Source organism: Acomys russatus, chromosome 2, assembly GCF_903995435.1.
Source record: "Acomys russatus chromosome 2, mAcoRus1.1, whole genome shotgun sequence".
Lineage (NCBI taxonomy): Eukaryota > Metazoa > Chordata > Mammalia > Rodentia > Muridae > Acomys > Acomys russatus.
The window spans coordinates 10,818,478-10,840,164 of NC_067138.1; the positions used below are offsets into that span (position 1 = coordinate 10,818,478).

Sequence of the window (21,687 nt, forward strand, 5' to 3'; positions counted from 1 at the left end):
GTGTGTACACACACACACACACACACACACACACATACACACACACACACACACCCCACTGCTGGTTTCTCTCCATTCACATTTTTGTTACTGTTGTTTCTAGCTGTCATCTGTCAAATTATTTGCCTGTTTAGAGCCATAGCATAGAATAATTTCTCAGATGGCACCATTTCCATTGAGAGAATACTCGCTTGTATTTATGAGTCACCTAATTAATTGACATCAGCTTCAAAAAAAGAAACACTTAGAACACCTTGTGGATCAGCAGGAACACTAGGGCTGTGAAAACAGGGGGGAAATTTGTCTTTGAGCAGATTAAGTGTAAAAAGTTCCTTTCCGGGTGAATGAATTACAAAGATGATCTTCTAGATTTTAGCTGTGTTTTACCAATGCAGGGTAGAGCCATGTCACTGCTTGTAGCAGTGTTTAAAAGTACACAAAACAAAGCCAGACGTGGTGGTGCACACCTTTAATCCCAGCACTCGGGAGGCAGAGGCAGGCAGATCTCTAAATTTGAAGCCAGTCTGGTCTACAGAGAGAGAGTTCCAGGACAGTCAGGACTATTACACAGAGAAACGCTCTCTTGAAAAAGAAAACAAAACAAAATTACACATAGCAGTACTAAGTTCATGTGTACGCCTTTGTCTCACAATCTCCAGATTTCTGGTCTAGGGGTTCTTGCGTGCATCCCATCCACACCAAAGTCGCTGCTGGTTTGGTTGTCCTCCTCAGTGGCCCCTTCCAACCAGTGTGATCATAACCTTGATCCCATTGTAAGAGGACTGGTGGTGGACTTTCATAAACTCCGCACTGGGCAGATCCTGCTGTGCTTTGTTTGTCAAGCGTCCCCACCACCTCATGCATTCCCTCCCTACCTCGGGCAGGCAGCCAGCGTGTCCACTCCTCGCCCCAGGCAACCATCAGTCCCTCCGCCATTGCGCGGTTACCTCTTTGAAAGCCCATGAATAGGATGCAATGCTTTGCTTGTCTCCTCTCTTACTTACCAGGCCCAGTGTTCATTTGCAGTAGCTGAGAGTGACAGTGCTTCTTCCAAGTAGTGATTTAACATCTCTCTCACTTTTGTAGTTATTTTAGTCTTTTGATCAGTCCAGTCATTTTTAAATAAGGAGTCAGTTGTCCCTGGAATTCATTCCGTTGCTGAAATTTCTGCTTACTACCAAGTGTTGTTTTAGTTTAGGAAGTAGATAGAGTATTGTTACCCTCGTTACCAAGTGTCCTTCACCAAGAGCATAACACACAGTTATTACATCATTTCTGTAGGAAATTGGTTCTGCTTGTATTTATTTGTCTCGGATTTTTCTCTCAACTTGTGAGGACAAAAGCTGCATTTCTCTAGTTTTTAACTTAGGAATTTTGATGGGAAACTGTTTCAACAGTCCAGCTGGCCCCGAGAGAGGCATGGCTCATCAGTTACTGTTTCAGGTTAACACTGTTGGAGGACAGCTTCCTTAATATGTGATTGATGTGATGCTTGGCGCGGAGGAGACACTACTGATAATCCACACCAAGGCCTCTCTGCTCCTTTTTCGTTGCCTAGAGTCTAAAGTCTCCTGGTGCAAGCTAGGAACAGGCCACTACAAAAGTAAAACACCACCTTCCTGTCACCTGAAGCAAAAACAAACAGACAAACAAACAATGTTATGTAGTGCATTGATTAGTGAGAGACATTTAGAATCTTTGTAATTTGTTTGTGTTCCGACCATAACTTCCTACAGCATTCATTGCCTTTGCCAGCCAACACTCATTTTCTTGTTCCTCTGCCGCATGACAGTGTCATCAAAGCAGCACCTTACAGTGACGCTCACTTTTCTAGGACTCTTGCTGTGCTTCCCTAAATCGGTTTAAAACCTGTGGTGACTCGTTGCTAGCAGACCACCAAAATGGCTGTTCTTTTCCTACGGAGCTGGCTGTGGTCGGCCTTGTAGCCCAGTTAAGTTGAGCTCCACTCTCCATCACTGGGAAGGCTAACGACCTCAACTGGAGAAGTCCTGTGCTTGTCAGGTACATACATGTAGCTGAGTTGTCATTTGGTCTGGGGATTTGTAGTGATTAACACTACACTCTTGCTATTGTAAACATATTTTACCTTGAAGATGTGTTGTGCTCACGGCTTTCAATTTCATAAGTAGAAACGTTTAAGGTCTTCTTTTTAATTTTTATGTAAACTTAATAGAAACAAGCAAACATGGCTTGTGTTTCAGAAAAAAACTGGGTAAAAATGCACTGAGCCTACAGAGAGGATGGCCTGTTTTATAATTTGTTTGAGAAATATCTTCCTGGTGAATTTATTTTAAAGTGTACTTCACTGAGTGTAGATTTCAGAAGACCAGATAGTCTGATACTTCTTGCTGACTCAAGAGTTGAGTTAATTTGCTGCTTAGTTGATTCGTAAAAGGTAATTACCTTATGAAAACCTCACTTTAGTTTACTTTTTCCCAGTGGTTCAAATATTGGGAATAATGGGATCTAATCCACTGAGCTTTGATTTCATGTTTGTTTTATCCCTTACTCATTAAAACTAGGTCATTATTAATAGCCAAAGATAAGTTGCCTTTGATATTAGCTGTCTGCTATTAAGCATGATAAATAGTTTTAAAACTTAAAGGCATAAAGACCTAGTGCTTTTAAGTCTTGCAAAAAAAAAAAAAAAAAAGCATCTCTTGAGTTTGTGATATTTTTGTTGTTGTTGTCTTGAGACGGGGTCTCTCTATGTAACCCTGGCTGTCCTGCAGCACTCTGTGTGGACCAGGCTGGCCTCAAATACCTTTTAATGCTAGTTGTTTATGTCTGTGTTGCATTTACCCCAGCTAAACAATCAGCCACCACCAACATGGCAGAGAGTGTAGTTTCGCGTCACTACAACCTGCCAGAGAAGAACTTATGACTCTGCTTTAAGAGTTTCTGTGTTGTATTTTGCAGGTAGGGAGTTTTAAGCGAGAAATGACCTTCACGTTTCAATCAGAGGACTTAAAACGAGACTCCAATAAGAAGATATCTCATCACTTGTTCCCACTGGCCATGGAGGAAGATGTGAAAACAGCAGACACCAAAAAAGCCAACTGGATCCTAGACCAAGAAAAAGAAAACACTCGATCCATTTGTCTTCTTGAGCAAAAGCGAAAAGTGGTTTCCTCCAATATCGATGTCCCTCCAGCAAGGTAAGAGGACATGTCATTTGGTTCCCATGCTGCAGGAAATGAGTAGGAATGAGGTGCACCCCACCTTGTGTCTCTGTTTCACTGAGTCTAGACTTAGCAAGAGTTGTCTGTCAAGTTGTCTCTGCTTCTTTGATGTTGAAGCTGCCACGGCTCAAACTTTTGTAGCTCTAGAAAAAAAGTGACTGGATATTTATTTGACAGAGTTAAATACAAAACCATTAGCAGAATGAAACATACGGTGTAAGGTTGATGGCACTTAAAGGTAGATGTGCTCAAATCCTAGTTGTGGGGTTGGCAAATTATGACTGTAAGCTAGATTTAACCCTGGCCTCTTCTGTGTGGACTATGCAATGAGAGTTTAATAATCAATTAATTAAAAAAAAAGATAACTATGTGAAACAGGTCACTGGTGACCTACAAAGTCTTCAGTGTGTAAAAATGCTCAGTGATGTCCAATTGATGTCATGTATATCTTTTCAAGATTTATCTGGGCAAAGGAGATGGCTCAGTAGGTAGAGCGCTCAACCTGAAAGCATAAGGATCAGAGTTCCAGTCCCCAGAGGCCATATAAAATGGATGTGATACTGTGCACATCTGTAATGCTGCTTTTCCCATCGTGCAATTGAGAACTGCCAGAAGTTCATGGGCTTGGTGTGTGTATCAGTGAACATCATAGAGCCTTGTTGCAAGTAAGATAGAAAGTGAGGCCCAACACTCAGGCTGTATTCTGATGTTCACATGCACTCTGTGGCACACACATGCACACACGTACACTTGCATGGTAAATTTATATTAAAACCTGGTGGAGAGAGTTTATCACATAATTTTCTTTAAACTCTTTTTGTATTCTCTTATACAATACATCCGACCGCAGTTTCCCCTCCCTCTCTCCTTGCAGCTCTCCCCCTATCCCCCCATCCCCCTCTCCTCTTTCTTTTCACTCCTATCTAACAGTGCTGAGGGGTGTTCTTAGGGCAGAATGGAGGCAGAGTGGAGCATACACACATGGCCTGCCACTCCTCTTTCTGATGCTCTGCCAGGCCTTATGTAGGAGCCCCAGCTGCGGGGCTTGGAATCCTTTGGTTCTTGTTCTGTCTCTGGGCTAGAACAGTGCCCAGTGCCCTTTCTTCTAGAGGGTCTGTGAGCTCGTGTCAGGTGAGGAAGGAATGGGAGTGCTCTGTCTGCATGACAGACAGACAGGTTGTTTACTTTTAACATTGTACTCCAGTTTCATGCCAGGAATGATTATCCTGAAACTTTATAAGCAACTGCTTGAGAAGTCGTGTGTTTATTCGAGTGATTTCTGACAGCTCATGAGGAAAACTGTACCTGTGGGGCAGGAATGAGTGACCCTTTTCCTCCTGCCCACAGTCAGTCAATTAGCATTTTCATTGTTTCCCCTATTAAACAGAGAGAATATCTTCTCTAGGAAATTACATGTTACCTTATCCGGCTGCCAAATTGTCAGGCGTTTTAAAATTATAGGCTTCTTTGTTTTCTTCAACCTCTGCTTGCCAATTTTGTATATCTTTTACTTCTGTTCAACTATTTGTTATTATTTGCTCTTCTATGATTTTTGCATAAAATACTTAATTAAATTATTAAGGATTATTTTTTACCGTGGCTTCACTGTGAAATGATTTATAGTGCCTGAAGCAGATAGACACGGCAACTCATATGTATAGTTTGGCAGACCCGGAGGACAAATGACATGCTGGCAACGTGAAATGACAAGAGCAGTGCTTTTATGTTCTTCCCAGGCGTGTCAGCAGAAAAGCGTCTGAGAGCTCTGCTCTGTGGGACCCACTGTGCAGACCGTTTCCCCATGGAGTCTTTTCATATGTAATAAAAGGCCTGGAATGACTTCATATTCTCATAGAGTGTTGTAGGCTCTCCCTTTGGTTTGGTTTTACCCAGGGTCTCATGTAGCTCAGACTGGCCTAAAACTGACAGGATAGCTAAATACGGCCTGGAGCTCCCAGTCACCGCGCCTTCCCCTGCTGAGCATAGATTACAGGTGTGTGCCGCCATGCCCGGGTCATGCCGTCCTGAGAAGAGAACCGAGGCTTTGTGCGTCCTCGTCCAGCTCACACTAACCCACCTACACCCCCAGCCCCACATATTTGTTCTTTAACTTGATTTCAACTCTAGTACCTTCTGGAAAAACTAGTGAAGGAGGAGGGAAGGAAGACATCTTTGCCTGTCTTTTTCCCCAGTGCTAGTCTTCAGACTGTCTCCTTCTTTGCAGTCATTAGATGCACACAAAAGCACACCGCTTAAGCCAGTGCTATTGTGAGCATTTAAACAGCAGGGAGAAATTAATTGGGTTTTAAATCATCAACATGTAGGAAAAAAAATTCCCCACCGACAAGGTATAATTTAGATGAATTAATGTGCTATGAGAAGTGCTACTTAAAGTGTCATTGTCTGGGGTCTGCACCAACACACTTGTTTTCATTGTTGCAGTAAAAATGTAATCATCATAAACATGCTAACACTCAGTGAAACAAATTGCTTTTTTAATTAAATAGTCATGAAAGAATCAAGTTATGCAGAATAATCTAATTCTCAAACATTTTCTTCTGTTTGTTTACAGTCATTAGGTTATTTAGTAAATGCCAACTTTTGACTATCTTGAGTAGATTGATATCTTGGTGTAAGAAAACTTTCAATCACATGATGGGAAGGAATGAGATTTTTCTTTCTGCTTACTAAAAGGAAATATAATTATAGCTATCAGCCATATCTGTTGATGTTTGAGTAAGTCTGGAGTGTAGTGAAATGTATTAGACAGAGGAAGTCTATATATGTTATTAATTGTGACCTATATTTAATGCGTCTATGCATGTGTAATCCACACGTGTATGTCTGTCTACACAAGTTCCTACAATTTACCCTCTTAATCCCAGACTCCATGGTTTGGGTAGAGGCGAGTGATTGGTTTAGGCTGTGGTGTCAGTGTCAGTGATGCAGAGCTCCTGGGCAAGTTAATATTACCTGTAGTGATCCTTATTTAATCTTCCCTTACTTTCTTGAGTTTATACAAATAAAACTTGAGGTGTATTTCCTATAGTTCGTACAATAAAAACAGCAGGTGCATGTTAATTGCTTTTCCATATTCCCAGGGAGCTCTGGGAATCCTGTCCCGCCTTGATCTCTGTGACCCACTTCTGCATTTCCTGGCTTCACATCTTGCCTCCATCACCAGGTATCTATTGAGTCCTTGCTACTGGTGACCTACAGCTTGTTAGAACATGAATAGGAGAGGCGCTCCCCTGCAGAAGCTTACAGTACAGACAGACAGATGGACACAGAAGGAGCTGAGTCTAAGAAACTACTTAGTATTGTCTGCCTTCTCATCAGAACTGAGTGAATTTATAACTAGAGAAAAGGCTTTAATATTAGGAGAGTGGTTATTTGATACACCTATGTAAAAGCCTGATATTTTTCTTGTTATTAGCATCCCTTTGAAGATAACAGAAGAATGGTACGGAGAAGGAGAGACTTAAAACCTGAGAGTTTAATTCTCAAATTCTTACAAAATGCCAGTTTTCTGGAGGCCTGTTTGAAAGTTGCTGATTTCAGAAAGTGTAAATTTATTACCCTGGATGTGCTAAGCTTGGCCATCTGAGAAGCAAGAGCTAAGACAGAATTAAGCACACAAGCAATGCTTACAAGAAATGCATACAATAAGCTGGGTATGGTGGCACATGCCTTTAATCCTAGCATTCAGGAAGCAGAGGCAGATGGATTGCTGTGAGTTAAGTTTGAGGCCAGCCTGGTCTACAAAGTGAGTCCAGGACAGCCAAGGCTACCCAGAGAAACCCTGTCTCAAAACATAAAAGAAAGAAAGAAAGAAAAAAGAAAAGAAAAGAAAAAAGAAAGAAATGCATACATGCAATGCTTGCGGGAAGGTAATGGCTGAAGGGTAGGTGAAATTTGTCAGCAGCCTCACAGTCCATTAGGAGGACCGCCTTTGCCTTTGCCCTGGCTGTCCTGATCCTGCTGGGAGCAGCTTGTGATTGCTGGGACCTACACAAGTACAGAAGATGCTTCTAAAGCCTAGCTCTGGCCCTGGGTCAGTCAGCACTGTCCTACGGCTGGCTCTCCTGCCTGGAACACTGTTCTGAGTGTTCTGTGCCGCGAGGCTGGAGCAGAGGTGGCTCACCCGCAGCCTGGACTGTCAGGGCAGGGCTTCTTATGTTAGAGAATCAAACTTCCTATGAACACAAGCAGTAATGGCTATTGCTTCAAGTATCCCCAAGAGCCATGCTGTTGGGTCAGGAGAGGAATGGCAGCTCCCTTGTGGGCCACCTGGAGCGGGTGGAGGCTGTGGGACCTGACTGGTGTGGCCTGGTGGGCCTCAGGAAGAAGCAGGGAGGGCTAGTAAGGAGGGTGGATCCGACTGAGAGTTGATCTGATGGAGAGTTGAAGTCCTCTGAGCAGTTCTCACTGCTCTTCAGTGAGAGTGGGCGGGAGAGCATGGTTAGCAATGCTGATGTGAGTCGAGGGCAGCGTGCGCGCGGTGAGTTGATGCTGCCTGTGCAGGTGGCAGTCAAAGCTAAGGCCCGGCCTCCTGTAAAAGCAGCTGTGAATCCGGAGCATGGAGTTAGCTAACTTAAGTATCTTTAAGGTATCTCCGAGGGAAAAATAGAAGCTTCATTGATCTTTATGGAGAGTTGAAGAGAGCAGGCTTTAAGAATACAGACAGGACTTTAGTGGCCGTGCTTTCGGGTCTCATCTGCACTGGAGCTATCTATGGCGGGGCTTTGTATTTTGACCGTGAAATAACTCCCTATCCCATGGATGTGACACGTTTTCTTTGTTCCTCAGCAGCTGGTGGACACCTGTGACTGGAGAGTCAGGGGTCAGTTCATGTTGAGTTGCATTGGTTGTGTTACATTCGAAACGTGTTTTTAAATGATCAAAAGATTTTATAGGGAACAATGCTAAGCATTCGTTAGGAAAGGCCACTCCGGTTATTGTAGCACGGGTCAGGAGGGGCAAGAATGGATACACGAAGACCAGTCAGGACAGAGCTGCACCAGGGCAGGCAGCTGTCGTGGGTATTGGGTCTGGAATGGAGAGAGTTGACATGAAAGAAATGGACAGCTGAGCTACAGTGTGACGTAGAAGGGGAGGCCGCTGGGCTGTGAGCCATAGAAAATGACTTGCTGATTTAACGAGGATGGATCTTATTTTATTTTATTTTTCTCTTGAAACTACCAGTTCATCCCCAGAGTCACGGAAGAGGCTGGAGAACCAGGTCAGAAAATAGCTCGGTGAGCAAGAGCAGAGCCACAAAATGGGCTTCGGGGCTCCTAAAGGGGGAGATGTATACAACCTACCCCACAGACACAGGTGCAAACCCAGCCACCATGTGAGAGGTAAAAATGACAGATGCTGTGGTTAGGGACCGTAATTCCCATCGCATAAATGAGTGGAAAGGCCCAGGAATGTCAGGCAACACATAGGAGCACATGTAAATATACATGGAAGTTTCTGGCCCCATGGGGATTCTGTGTTTATGGGAGACTATTAAAAGTATTGTCCTTGTCAACTGTGAGGCTATAAACTACTTAATAGCGCTGTAACTTGTAATAAAATCCCACACTTAGGCAGCCACTGTTTTATCATCTGGAGAATGATCCTCAGTCCTCCTAACCCTAACCCTTTAATAACAGTTCCTTGTATTGTGGTGACCTCAACCACAAAATTATTTTTGTTGCTACCACATAACTGTAATGTTGCTAGCGTTATGAGCTGTAATATAACTATCTGCTATGCACCCTCCGTGAAAGGGTCCTTCCACCCTCAAAGCGGTCATGACCCACAGGTTGAGAACTGCTGATCTAGACGGTTTGAGCATGGCATTTGTTACTATGTTTTTTGCCAGACATTTCCTTTTCCGAAGTACTGATGGCCAAATTTGTTGGACTTCACCCAAGCAGCAATTACAGTTTGCTTATGTAAAGTGATGACTGACTTCTAATTATAACCCAAAGCTAAAGAACTCTGTGCCAAGCCAGCTATGGTGAGGAGAAGAGGAAAAACTGACCCCAGTTGTTCCTAGACCTAAGGGCAGCTCTCTAGCATGCTACATTGAAAGGAAACAAAAGTATTGTGCTGCCGATTGTTGTGTGGGGTTTTAACAGCCAGCTTTGATCACGTGCTAGATAAAATGGAATAATCAAATTAGATGCCAATCTGAAAACCATCTCTAGAATCCCATTAGCTTTTGAAGATACAGTTCAGTATTTGACAAGAGGTCATGTGTGTCTGTGTGTCTGTGTGTGTGTGACTGTGTGTCTGTGTGTCTGTCTGTCTGAGTATGTGTGTGCCTGTGTGTCTGTGTGTATGTGGTGTCTGTCTGTCTGAGTATGTGTGTGCATGTGTGTCTATACTTTTGAGAAAGGGTCTTATTATGTGGACCAGGGTGGCCTCAAACTAAAGAGATCCCCCTACTTCTGCTCCAGGAGGAGAGAGAACAAAGGCCTATACAGCCATAGCCAGCTTCTTGTTAGCTTTTGAGTTCAGAGTAATGGGATAAAGCAAGATTTCTGATGTCGGGTGGTGGTGGTGGTGGCGGTGGCGGCGGTGGCGGCGGCGCATGCCTTTAATCCCAGCACTCAGGAGGCAGAGGCAGGTGGATTGCCGTGAGTTCAAGGCCAGCCTGGTCTACAAATTAAGTCCAGGATCGCCAAGGCTACACAGAGAAACCCTATCTCGAAAAAAACAAAAAACAAACAAACAAACCCCCCAAAACAAAAATTAAGATTGCTGTCATTTCTTTATTATTTGAGATGGGGTCTTACTCTGCAGCCCAGGCTGGCCTGGAGCCTGCAGCAGTCCTCCTGTCACAGCTTCTCTAGTACCTGTGTGAGCCGCCATACCTGGATTCAAAATTGCTGTCATTTATTTCTGGATTGCAATTAAGACTATCAGTTCCTGGGGCAAATATGTAATGCTTCATACACATTAGGAACTTGTCAGGTGCCCAGCTCTGTAGCTAATATGAGGCCACTGAGAAAGGCCATTCTAACATGTTTTTAAGCACATTTTCTTTAAAACATGGGGCTGGAGAGATGACTCATTGGTTAAGAGTACTGTCTGCTCTTCCAGAGGCCCTGAGTTTAATTCCCAGCAACCACATGGTGGCTCACAACCATCTAGAATGTGATCTGATGCCTCCTTGTGGCCTTTGGGTGTACATGCAAATAGAGCACTCATATACATATAAATCAATCAATCAATCAATCAATCAATCAATCTTGAAGCATATATATTTGGAGAATATAAGTATACTCACCCATGTTGGAGAAGCACCAATATAATTTGTGGCTCTCTTCGGTCACTGACACAGTGTCCACCAAGAGCAAAATATCTTTTCCAAAAAACTCCTTCCTCCCAGCTCTGTTTATTTTACCATTTCAGAAATTCAAGGCAGCGAGTAACTGTTGCCTCTGTTTGTTACCCAGAAACCAAATGCCCCGTGGAATCTGTACACATATGTCTCATCATGCTGGGATTTGGATTCTGAAGCCAACGAGCAGATCAAGAGTAGCTGGAGACAATTATGCTTTCTAGTGCCTTATGTCACCCACTGAGTCAGAAACTTCCAGGAAAGACTGGAGATCTGAAACCACACAGGAATGGGAAGCCCTTCACGCCTCTCTTCTTACTCAGGAGCAAAGCGCCACTGACTGTAATGGTGGGGTTTCTGTTTGTCATCTTAACCCACAGCTATCTCTCCCTGCCACACGCTCATAGATGGGTACCGAGATTTAACCATAGCTCCCTGTCTGCCTCTTCAGTGCTCACCAGCAGTGTCGAGGAAGCTGCTGAGACAGAGGCCTTCCCAGATCACACTTCCTTTCATGTGGACTTCATTTCCTTAATTTTTGTTTTGTTTTGTTTTTCAAGACAGGGTTTCTCTGTATAGCCTTGGCTGTCTTAAACTCACTCTGTAGACTAGGCTGGCCTCGAACTCACAAGATCCGCCTGCCTCGGTCTCCCAGAGTGCTGGAATTAAAGTTGTGCACCACCATTGGTCTCCTTTATTTTTAACTTAAAAAGCCTGTCTTGTGACCCAAATTGCCTCATGAGTTGTAGGTTGGGAGGGAAGAATGGGTAGATACGGGTGGGTGGGTTTTAAAAAGAACTTTACACTGTTTTTGTGTTCATTTTAAATATAACTTATTAAATCCACCATTTCAATACATGTGTACTCTAGCCATTTATTCATTAGTATAGCTTGCTATCAACTTAGAATATGCCACTGGTTGAGAGTTGTATTTTGAATTTAGAACATTAGGCTTTTTCTCTCTGGATCAAACTGAGTAGTTAGGAAGCAAGATTCTGAGGGGTGGAACTCAGGGATTTGCAGCAATCATTTTTAAATGTGCATATGTAACTAGTAAACCTTTCCGTGCAAATATCTCTGGCGGAAACCACCCAGACCTGGTGGAACAGCAGCACTGGGGCAGGGGGCCCCTTGACCCTGTACAGATGTCAAATGAGAATTTCCCACAGCACTTAGGACAGCGGTACTGGCTCCATGATGCTACGTCGTGCTCTCCATCTGTAGAGCTGGCTCACGTACAGATTTAATGCAACACAAGTTCGACACTTGAATAATCAAATTTTGTAATAGTGATAGTAATAATTAGATTCTTTTAGCTCCACTCCCCACATAGCCCTGACAGCAGAGATTTTGTACTCTTTATAATGCTAAAGGCAGGTAATGCTCAATACTCAGTACATATATTAGGAATTGCACTTGAAGGACTGCGGTACAATGTTTGCCCTGGATTCAGTTCCTGGTATTTAAAAACAAAACAAAACAAAACCACAGTACTGGAGCAGTATTGGCCAGAAGAAATTGAATGTGAGATACCATATACCCTCACAGTTTGTGGTTATTATATAAAAACAGGAAAAAGGTCAGCCAAGATTAATATTTTTTTTTCTGAGACAGGATTGCTCTGTGTAGCCTTGGCTGTCCTGGACTGGCTTTGTAGACCAGGCTGGCCTTGAACTCACAGAGATCCATCCCGGCCTCTGCCTTCTGGGACTAAAGGCGTGTGCCACCACACCCAGCTGTAAGTACTAAATTTAATTCAACATACTTCAAGTAGTTTTTCAACACATAATGAAGTTAGAGAATTTTACATTCTTTTTTGCAGACTGTGCCTTGAAATTTTGCCCCGTGTCCTACTGTATGTATCAGCGTGGTCCAGATACCTTCCACCTGATCAGTGCCATGTGTGGTAGCAGTGGAGCCTGAAAGGGAAGGATGGGTGAATCTGACATTTCAACCTGACTTATTACGTATCCCCAATATACCAGTTTCTCTCTCTTCATTTCTTCTGCTCCAACATATATGAAGAAATGTCTCACCTACGCTGCTAGGAGTGGAATTCTGCCTTGGTATCAGTGCGCGAGGCCTGGTAGGGAGGGGACGAGGGATGCGCTCAGTTCAGTTAAGGTGCTTGGCATTAAATAGCCTTTGCAGACTCTGGCCCCTAACAGGTGATCTTTTGTGTAGTTGTTACAAAGCTGCTTAAACTCCACCTGAGTCGGTTGCTTAAAGCAAGTGTCACCCCAATTCTGGTTCTCTAAGAACATAAAGGCAGCTTCATTTCTAGGGCTTGAGAGATGTTCTTTAGTTACCATGCATTCTGTTGTCCCCAAGTGGTGACCCTTACAGAAGTACATACATCTCAGACTGAAATTAAGATACCCTACAATGTGACTGTTGATGCTTTTTCTTCATATATAGAAATGTCAGTTCTCCCATATGACTTTAAAACTGGGAAATGCAACAAATGTTTTAAGTCTTTTTCTTTTTCTTTTTCTTTCTTCTTCTGCTTCTTCTTCTTCTTTTTTTTTTTTTTTTTTTTTTTAAGATTTATTTATTATGTATACAGTGTTGTCTGCTTGTAGGCCAGAAGAGGGCATCAGGTTACATTGTAGATGGTTGTGAGCCACCATGTGGTTGCTGGGAATTGAACTCAGGACCTTTGGAGGAGCAGATGGTGCTCTTAACCACTGAGCCATCTCTCCAGCCCTTAAGTCTTTTCTTAAAGACTCCTGAGTTCAGGGGCTTTATTTGGTTACTGGCTTCAGTTATTACCACATCCTTTAAATATTAGATCACCCTTCTTGGGTGGCGGGGGGGGGGCGGGGGTCCCTTCCTTTAGCCCCCCTTCCTTTAGCATTCTGGTTAGGGAATGAAGGGATAAGGCTTGAGAATTAACAGTAAGGTGCAAGTGATAACTACTTAGGTGATAATGTTTGATTGGCATCCTGTAGGGCGGAGAAGGAGGAAGAATAGGCATGTGTTGACAAGAAAAGCAAAAGAATAGTTGAACACTTATAGAAATCTAGGAGAAATAATGAGGAAACTTTAATCAGAATAGGAGCTCAAGAGGGTAGGACGCAGTGGCAAGGATAAAGCTGATGAGGCCGGGTGCCTTGTAGGATGCTGGAAGGTGCTCAGAATGGCTCTAGAAATTCTAGCCCAGGCACCTGGTTGGAGAAAGCATTGGTGATGCTAATTAAAACAGTAGGGGATCCGGGAACATTCCAGAAAAAAACAGATGTGGCTAATAGGGACAAGGGTTAGAGATAGGTAGAGTTCAGGGTCCCTTCACACAAACAGACTTTAATGATGTTTTTAACCAAAGGGTGGAAGACTTTCAGCAAAATTAAATGGGCAAAAAGTCTATTTACAGAGAACAGTATGCAGACCACCTTAAATAGTTAGAAGTACTTGCTATTGTAAAGTGTTTTTAAGGTAAATATTTACCTGTCCAGAACTCCATATTCATATATTCACTTGTCTTGATGTGAGCCCTTACGTGCATACCTTTATCTCAACACAATGAGAAGATACCCCTTGTTCCTTCACACTAGGATTTATTTTTTTAAGGATTTATTTATTATTATGTATACAGTGTTCTATCTGCATGTACCCTACATGCCAGAAGAGAGCACCAGATCTCATTATAGATGGTTGTGAGCCACCATGTGGTTGCCAGGAATTGAACTCAGTACCTCTGGAAGAGCAGACGGTTCTCTTAACTGCTGAGCCATCTCTCCAGCCGCTGGGATTTGTTTTATTACTGTGTTTGGCAAACATTTGCTTCTTGGGTGACCTTCACTTTGCTAATTACCCCACCTCAAATAAACTCCATCCCACAATAGATTTGGTTAATTCTGTGGCCCTTTCCTAAGAAACCACAGCTTGTGGGATCATATGCTTTTTCCTTCATCCATTCTGCTATTGTAAAATACAGGAAGTGTGGCTTTGCCGGCAGAATGTGAGAGTCCATCAAATCCAGGTAGAAACTTGTGTCTTTGTTGCTAGGGACACGCTGTACCAGGATAAGTAATCTTTAATGGTGCTGAGTGCTGTCACATTCAACTGAGTCCTTCCAAGGCTATTGAGTGCAACACAGTCTAGATTGTACATCCTGGTAATTGCACCCTGTTTTTTGAATGAATGTTCTTTCTGGCCCCAGGTGGTAAGCACATTAACTCCATGGCTCTCAAGATGTCACCTCCTTTCCCCATACATGCAGTATAGTTTCACAGGGCAGGCAGTGTTAATGATCTTCACAGGCGCTTAAGGCTGAGAGTGCTAGACAGCTCCCCCGCATCTGTCAGGGTGGAGAGGCCGAGGTGGAGCTGGTAACCTAACTGCCTGCTGCCTCTTAAGCATGGCAGACAGCGTCCTCCCCTGTTGAAAACTTGCCTTAAGAACCTGTTCTTCCATGCTTACCTTTTAGGCTTACAGTCTTTCTTTTTGGTTTATTTCCAGCGGTGTAGTTGTTTTTCCCATGTGCTTGCAGATGTTACAACCTGAAAATTCACATTTGGAATTTGTCCTACTTTGCTTTCCATTGCTGGATGAAATGCCACCAGCAACGTGGGGAGGAAGGGGGTTATTTGGCTTGCATCTGTCATTGAGGGAAGCCAGGTACGAACTTGAGCAGGGTAGGAGCTGACACAGAAGTCACAGAAGGAGCACTGCTTCCTCACTTGCTTGCCATTGTACAACCCAGAACCATCTGCCCAAGGATGGTAGTATTACCCTCAGTGAGCTGGACCCTCTGCTTCAATCATCCGTCAAGAAGATGATTCACTGACTTGCCTACAGACCAATTTGATGGAGGCTTCTTTTTACTTGAGGTTCCCTCTTCCCAGATGACTCCAGCTTGTGTCAAGTTGACAGAAAACTGATTCAGAGCTGAAGGGAAGAAGAGCACATCTGAAAGAGATGTGTTGGCAATTCCGCACCAGTGTGTCAGACCTCAAGCCTGTCTTATATTCAGTTAATAATTCCACCTTCCTTTGCATATAGTATAAACAACATACAATTCACAGTGTTAAAAAAAATCCACTTGCAGTTGTAGAGGGGTGTAATTTCAAAGACTGATACCCATGTGAAGAACGTGTCTACATCTGAGAAAGAGCTTAGGAAACAACTAGTGGTCAAGAGAGGCTCACTGCATGGCCCTGTCGCTCTCTGGTCTTAAGGAATCTGACTGTGTGTCATCTCACACCTGTGTCCATGTGGCAGGGCACTTCTCAGTCTGCCTGTCCTCTAGTTTACTACCACGTATCGTTTGTCACAGTGCCATGAGTATAAAGCCAGTGGCGTGCCCTGATTTCTCTCTTATAATTAGTCTGTGTAGCGTACATGGTTTAACTTGATTCTTTCAAACTTTGGAAGACTCTTCCTGGTCTTACAAAGGTGAAAAAGCAGAGGGGAGGGGAGGGGAGGGGCAGGGGTGTATTGGGGCGATGACTCTGTGATCGAGAACACATGCTTTGCCAAGTATGAGTGTCTGGATTTGGCTCTTAGCAGCTGCATTAAAAACTGGGTACACAAACATACTTAGGACCCCAGCTCATGGGAGAAGGAGATAGGAAGATCACTATGGCTTACTGCCTGCCAGCCTAGCTTCAGGTTCAACGAGAGATCCTGTCTTAAGAGAGTAGAGTGGAATGTAATAGTGGACCCCTGGCCTGTCCTCTGTCTTCCACATACATATAAAGGTCTGTGCACACTGTGCAAATACACCACAGTCTCATATGTAACGCCATCCAGACAGACAGACCGCCAGACACAAAAGCAAGAGCCTTGTCCATCTTTAAAAATGCTCTCCTGTTTTCATGGTATTTGCTCCTTACGTTACAGAATTAGTCAGTGTGTATAGTTGGTATCCCTGTGTAGTATATAAAGAGGTTATTTCTCACCAGTGATTAGGTTATTTGTACGTCAGATGCTCTGAGAGTGAAAAGGACCCAAAGCAGGGTGGACCACTCATAGCTAAACGCTGGCTTGTCGGTGGGCCAGATCTTTTCCTTGCGTGGTTATTTATTTTTGAGATATTTATTGCATGTACACATAACAGTTATAATGCTGTCCAAGGCTTTTTATATTTAAAGTCTGTGTTTCCCCCTCATTATTTAAAACAAAACAAGGCACCTCTCACCGGATAAATGTCTTCTTGCCTGATGAACTAAGTCCTTGGCTAGCACAAGTGGGTTTGAGGGTTTCTTGTCCTTTGTATGACAAACTTGACACAGCAGTGACAAACAGTGGTTGACCACCAGATTGTGGCACCCAGGGTTCTCCTCCACCCTCCAGACAGGCAGCTGGCCAGGCTAATACATCTGCTAAGGAACAGGTTTCCACAGCTTGTCATTGACATGTGTGGTGTTTGTGGCTCGGTGCCTGGCACTAAGTCACCCTTGAGTTGCCGTTTTTGAGAATGGAAGGATGTTATTATATATTAGAGTTCCGGTGCTTGCACTTACCATGGAGAACCAGTTAAGCTGAGCTAATATTGGCTTCCTTTGTTCTCAGAATGAAAGTGCACTATTTTCCAGGTTTGCTTGATGGCAAAGCAGTTTCTGTCTCCGTTCTGGAAGTGTAGAGAACTGCAAGGATGAGAAACTGTTGCTTTGTGAATACATAGTGTCCGACGGATGCCACACCTAGAGCCACCCAGTGTCTTTGCCTGGAAGGATGTTGCTCTGCTGGGTGTCAGCCCTGTTCTCTATCAGCCCCAGGCAGCACCAGGCAGAGTTCCTTCATTCTCCTGCTTTGGTTTTTGGATATGGCAGGTTTGCCTCCACATTATTAAAACTCCATTTGGTTTTACTTAGCTTCACAGGACCCAGTCTTTGTAGCAGGGAGAAGGGAATATTTTTTCCAAGAACAGGAATGGTAAACAGAAACTTTGGTGTTCAAATGTTTGTACTTTTACATCCCAAGTTCTGAGTTAATCACATCACTTGTAGTTACCTAGAGAAAAAGGCAGCATAAACACTCTCACCTTACCCTGCACTGGGCTGCAAGGGCAGTGGGACTCAGTCTCTCTGGTACTGGAAGGTGCGCCATGGAGATGCAGTGTGCCCTGGTAGAGCTGAGTATGCGGTTGCAAAACCGTGCCAAAGCCAAGCTTAGATCTCCAAGAAGAGCTCTCTGTGAGCGTCTCGAAAGTCATCTGCTCCATCCCCTTTATTTAAAAGATGGGAGAACTGGGGTGACAGAAGAAGGCTTAAAGTTTGGTTTTGAATAATAGACTCAGGCATTCTCTGCACACTGCATTTTCAGATGTTAGCACATCGCCATTCCCGAGGCGGCACTCAGCATTCGCGGTGCACGGCCTCGGCTGCCGTGCTCAGAGTCACCCTTCTTGTTAGGAAGGGAAAGCTGCTGCCCTGTCCCTCCCGGGAAACCTGCCACATGTCTTGTCTTTTTCCACTGAGAAGGACATTTGTCTGCAGTCAGAATGCAGCACTGCTGTTTGAAGGTGACTGGGGCAATGTGGCAAAGATCAGAGGTGGAGGGCAGTCATAGCCTGAAGCCTAGTGATCAACACTGCTGTCTGCAGGTGTCTGAGAGCCAACACTGTGACTGTAACCAGAATTAAGGTTGGCCTCTTGGAATGTATGATGCTTAATCTGAAGAATGAAGCACCAGTTCATTCATTCATATTCTCATTCTCTCTCCCTCCCTCCCTCCCTCCCCCCCTCAGCCCCACTCTCTGTGGGAGTGTGTGTCCTGCTCTTCCATAATTCACCTCATTCCTGTGAGACAGTACCCTACTTTCTCTTCCACTGCCAGAATAACATATTGTGGCAAAAGCAACTTAAGGGGAGAAAGCTTTTTTTAGCTTATGGCTCAGGTTATAGACTGTCATTCTGGGGAAGGGATGATGGCAGGAGCAGGGGGCTTGACACGTTGGCATCTGCAGTCCTGGAGCACACACTGACAGAGAACAGGAGCTGGGTCAGGCTATGTAACCCTCTATTACCACCATTACCACTGCCAATGCAACAAAGCGCCATAATCTTTCCAAATAATGCCGCCAGATGGGGCGAAAGTGCCCAGACATAAGTATAGGAGGCATTTCACAGTCCATCTAGAGGGTCTCCCACAGAACCCAGATCTAGGCTGGTAGATAGCAGTCTCCAGTGCTGTCTTACTTCCTTTTCGTACACTATGTGGTTGTGGGTGTATGGCCACACCAGCTTTTTATGTGGGTGCTGGGATTTGAACTTAGATTCCTAGGCTTATATAGTAAGTGCTGTTACCCACTGAGCCATTTCTCCACCCCCACTCTGTTTCTTGTACTTCTGTCTCAGGGACACTTGGAACAACTGGAGAAACTAACAATTCATTGAAAGGGGCCAGAAAGGCTAAAAGAGCCAGAGGAAGAGGAAGTTTGTTGTGAGATTGTGTCTCCTACAAATGTCAGAGATGCTACTCTACCCATGAAATCTCACCAGCATGGCTGCCTAAACATGACCTGAACTAAGATCACACCAATAGACATGCTAACGCGGAGAGGGGAAAGCTCATGAGGCCTCAGAAGAACTGTAAGCAATTAAGGAATGCTGAACACGAGAGAAACGGTCTTATCCAGGAACGAACACAACCAACTGGTTGTGTAGTGCCAAATGGTCATCCCTAAAAACGTATGTAAAAGTAACATCATACAGACTGAGTGGGTTGAGCTTATGTCTCTAGGAACATGCACTTATGTGTAACAAGAAGTAAAGAAAAAGAAGCCGTGAAAAAGAATTCATGAAAAACGCAAAACAGTAGTAATCCTACAATGAGAAAGACAGTATCTGCAGGACTCGGTTCTCTCTATCAAGTGAAATTACCCACAAATAATGTTTCCCACGACTTAAGGCAAGCGTCAGGTCAGTGTTGGGGTCTCTGTGATTCTAGAGACCATGAGGTAGTTGATGGCCCCAGTGACTTGGCACCTGTAGCAGAGTTGGGATGGCTCCCCAGGTCAGCTGAAGGCTGCAGGGCAGTGTCTCACCGAGAGCAGGCATTTCGTCACTCCAGTATGTTTTCCATGTTCCCCAAAGCTGCAGCACCGTAACACCTAAAGTGCCAGAATAATGCCTAAGTGACAAAGAGGGACCCAAGCTGGAAACGTCCCCAGAGGCAACTAGCCTATCTGTTGACAGGGTGTGGAGTTCTTGCCTACTTGGTTGAAGTTGAAAATGTTGCTTAGAGTTATATCACACTAGTACTCTGGGACCATGGCTTGCTGTGGGATCTCACTGTGTAGCTCAGGCTGGCTTGAATGGAACTTGGTATATAGCCTGGCTTTGAATTCATGGTAGGCTTCCCAAGTGCTAGCATTCATAGGCATAAATTTCTGCCATGAGCTCTATAGTATTGTGTTAAAAGTAAGAGTTGCAGGCCTTTGTAACCTCAATAACTGCAGTGGTGATTCGAAATAAAGAATTAGCCCATAGCTGTAGCACTTAGAATGCGTCCGTCTTGTCTGGTCTCCAAGTTGCTACGTAGAAGGGAGAAATGAATGAATGGAAAATTAGGTATCATGGGGTAGCTTCACATGGCATTGTTACCTGGATGTGACATGCCCTTCACAGGTGCATGTGTTTGAATACTGGGTCTCCAGCTGCTGATACTGTTTTAAGAGACTACAGAGCCTTTAAGAAATGAGACCACATTGCTGGAAGTAGATTGCTGTGGGCAGGAAGGCCTCACAGTTTATCACTGGGCACTGCTTCCTGCCCCGTCTCTGTGCTTTGCAGCAACTGGTCTCACACTTCCTGCTGTGACACCTGGGGGCTTTACCCACCTCCATGTTTCCCCCTCTGTAGTGGATTGCACCTTTAAACTGTGAGGGTAACATATGTCCATCCTCAATTAAGTTGCTTCTTACTGAGATTTTGCTCACAGCAACAAGAAACACAAGATGAAGTTTCCTGCCCAGCGGCCAGCTGAGCATACGTGGGGTCAGCATCTTCTTGTCCTCTGTGAAGACACGGTGATAGGCTGTCTCTCATATTTAAGTATGGGCAGCGTAAAACGTTAGCAGCTTTATATAGGTTCCTGAATTTTGAATATGTTGGGGGTCTTGAAATCTTAATATTTAGATATTAGAGGCGAAGACTGACTCTTCTTCCCCCAAGTAAAAAGATGGGGTTTCCTGCTCTACTTATTACATACTATTGGTAAAGAACGCAAACAAACCTTCTGCTTCTGTTCCTTTGGTGGCACTTCACTTCATTCTTTAGGTTAACGTAGTATAAAATTACATTTTCTATGTTCTAGTCAGTGCTGGATCTATTTGGCTAGTACTTTGGGGAAATAAAACCTTCCTGCAGGCTTCAGTTATTAAAAGAGAACCACACACCCACTCACCTTACTGCAGTCGATGCGGTGTTTTTGAGTGGCAGTCTAAGTATTTTAATTGGTCTCAAGCTGATTTATAACCCCTTGCTTTATGCTTCTCATTTTATATCTAAAATTTAGCAAGTTATGGTGCCATTTTTATTTAATGCCATTAAAACAAGTACAAACAGTTTTTAAACAAAATAAAACAAAACCAGACTTTTGTGGCTTTCAGCCACAAGATTGGCTCGCTTTCAGGGCATCTTGTCTGCCCTTCAGAGGCTCTTCATGTAAGCTCTCCTTGGAGGGGAGTTATGGCAGGGAGAGTCATTGCCGTGTCAGGAAGTAGTCTGTCGCTCATCCCCTGTCTGGAGCACAGACTCATATTACTGTTTGCTCCCTCACCCCCATCAGGTGTTGTAACTGGAATATGAAATGTCCGTGCTGGCTCATGTATGGAATACTTGGTCCATAGCTGGTGAGACTTGATGCTTTGTGTACAATACAGGCCTACTCTGGCCTTTTACTTTTGTTTTCATAGGGCTTACGTGCAAAAGTTTCTCTGGATCCTACTCATGGGCCATAGGAAGAAGATGAGGAAAATAATTCTAGGTTTTCTCTCCAACAGGCGAGAAAAGTTGATTTGTATATTCATCTTTCTGTACACTTACCATCAGTGGCTTTTTTTTTTTTTCTGGCACAGTTTGGGTGTGTCTAAACAAACAGAACCAGCAGTGAACTTGGTTTGTTTGCAAAGGCATGTTATTGTTGGGTCCTCTCCTTGTAGGGGTTATATTTTCACATTGTAACTGCTTTCTCCCT

The 21,687-nt window shown here is 43.9% G+C and overlaps 1 protein-coding gene across 1 annotated transcript in view; it reads left to right on the top strand.

Annotated features, from left to right (window-relative positions):
* The window catches only part of Znf704 (zinc finger protein 704), a 165,242-nt gene that overhangs the window by 49,333 nt on the left and 94,222 nt on the right, over positions 1–21,687 (top strand). Inside the window, 1 exon segment of the mRNA XM_051158296.1 lies at positions 2,941–3,179. Coding sequence (XP_051014253.1) covers positions 2,941–3,179 — 239 coding nt within the window.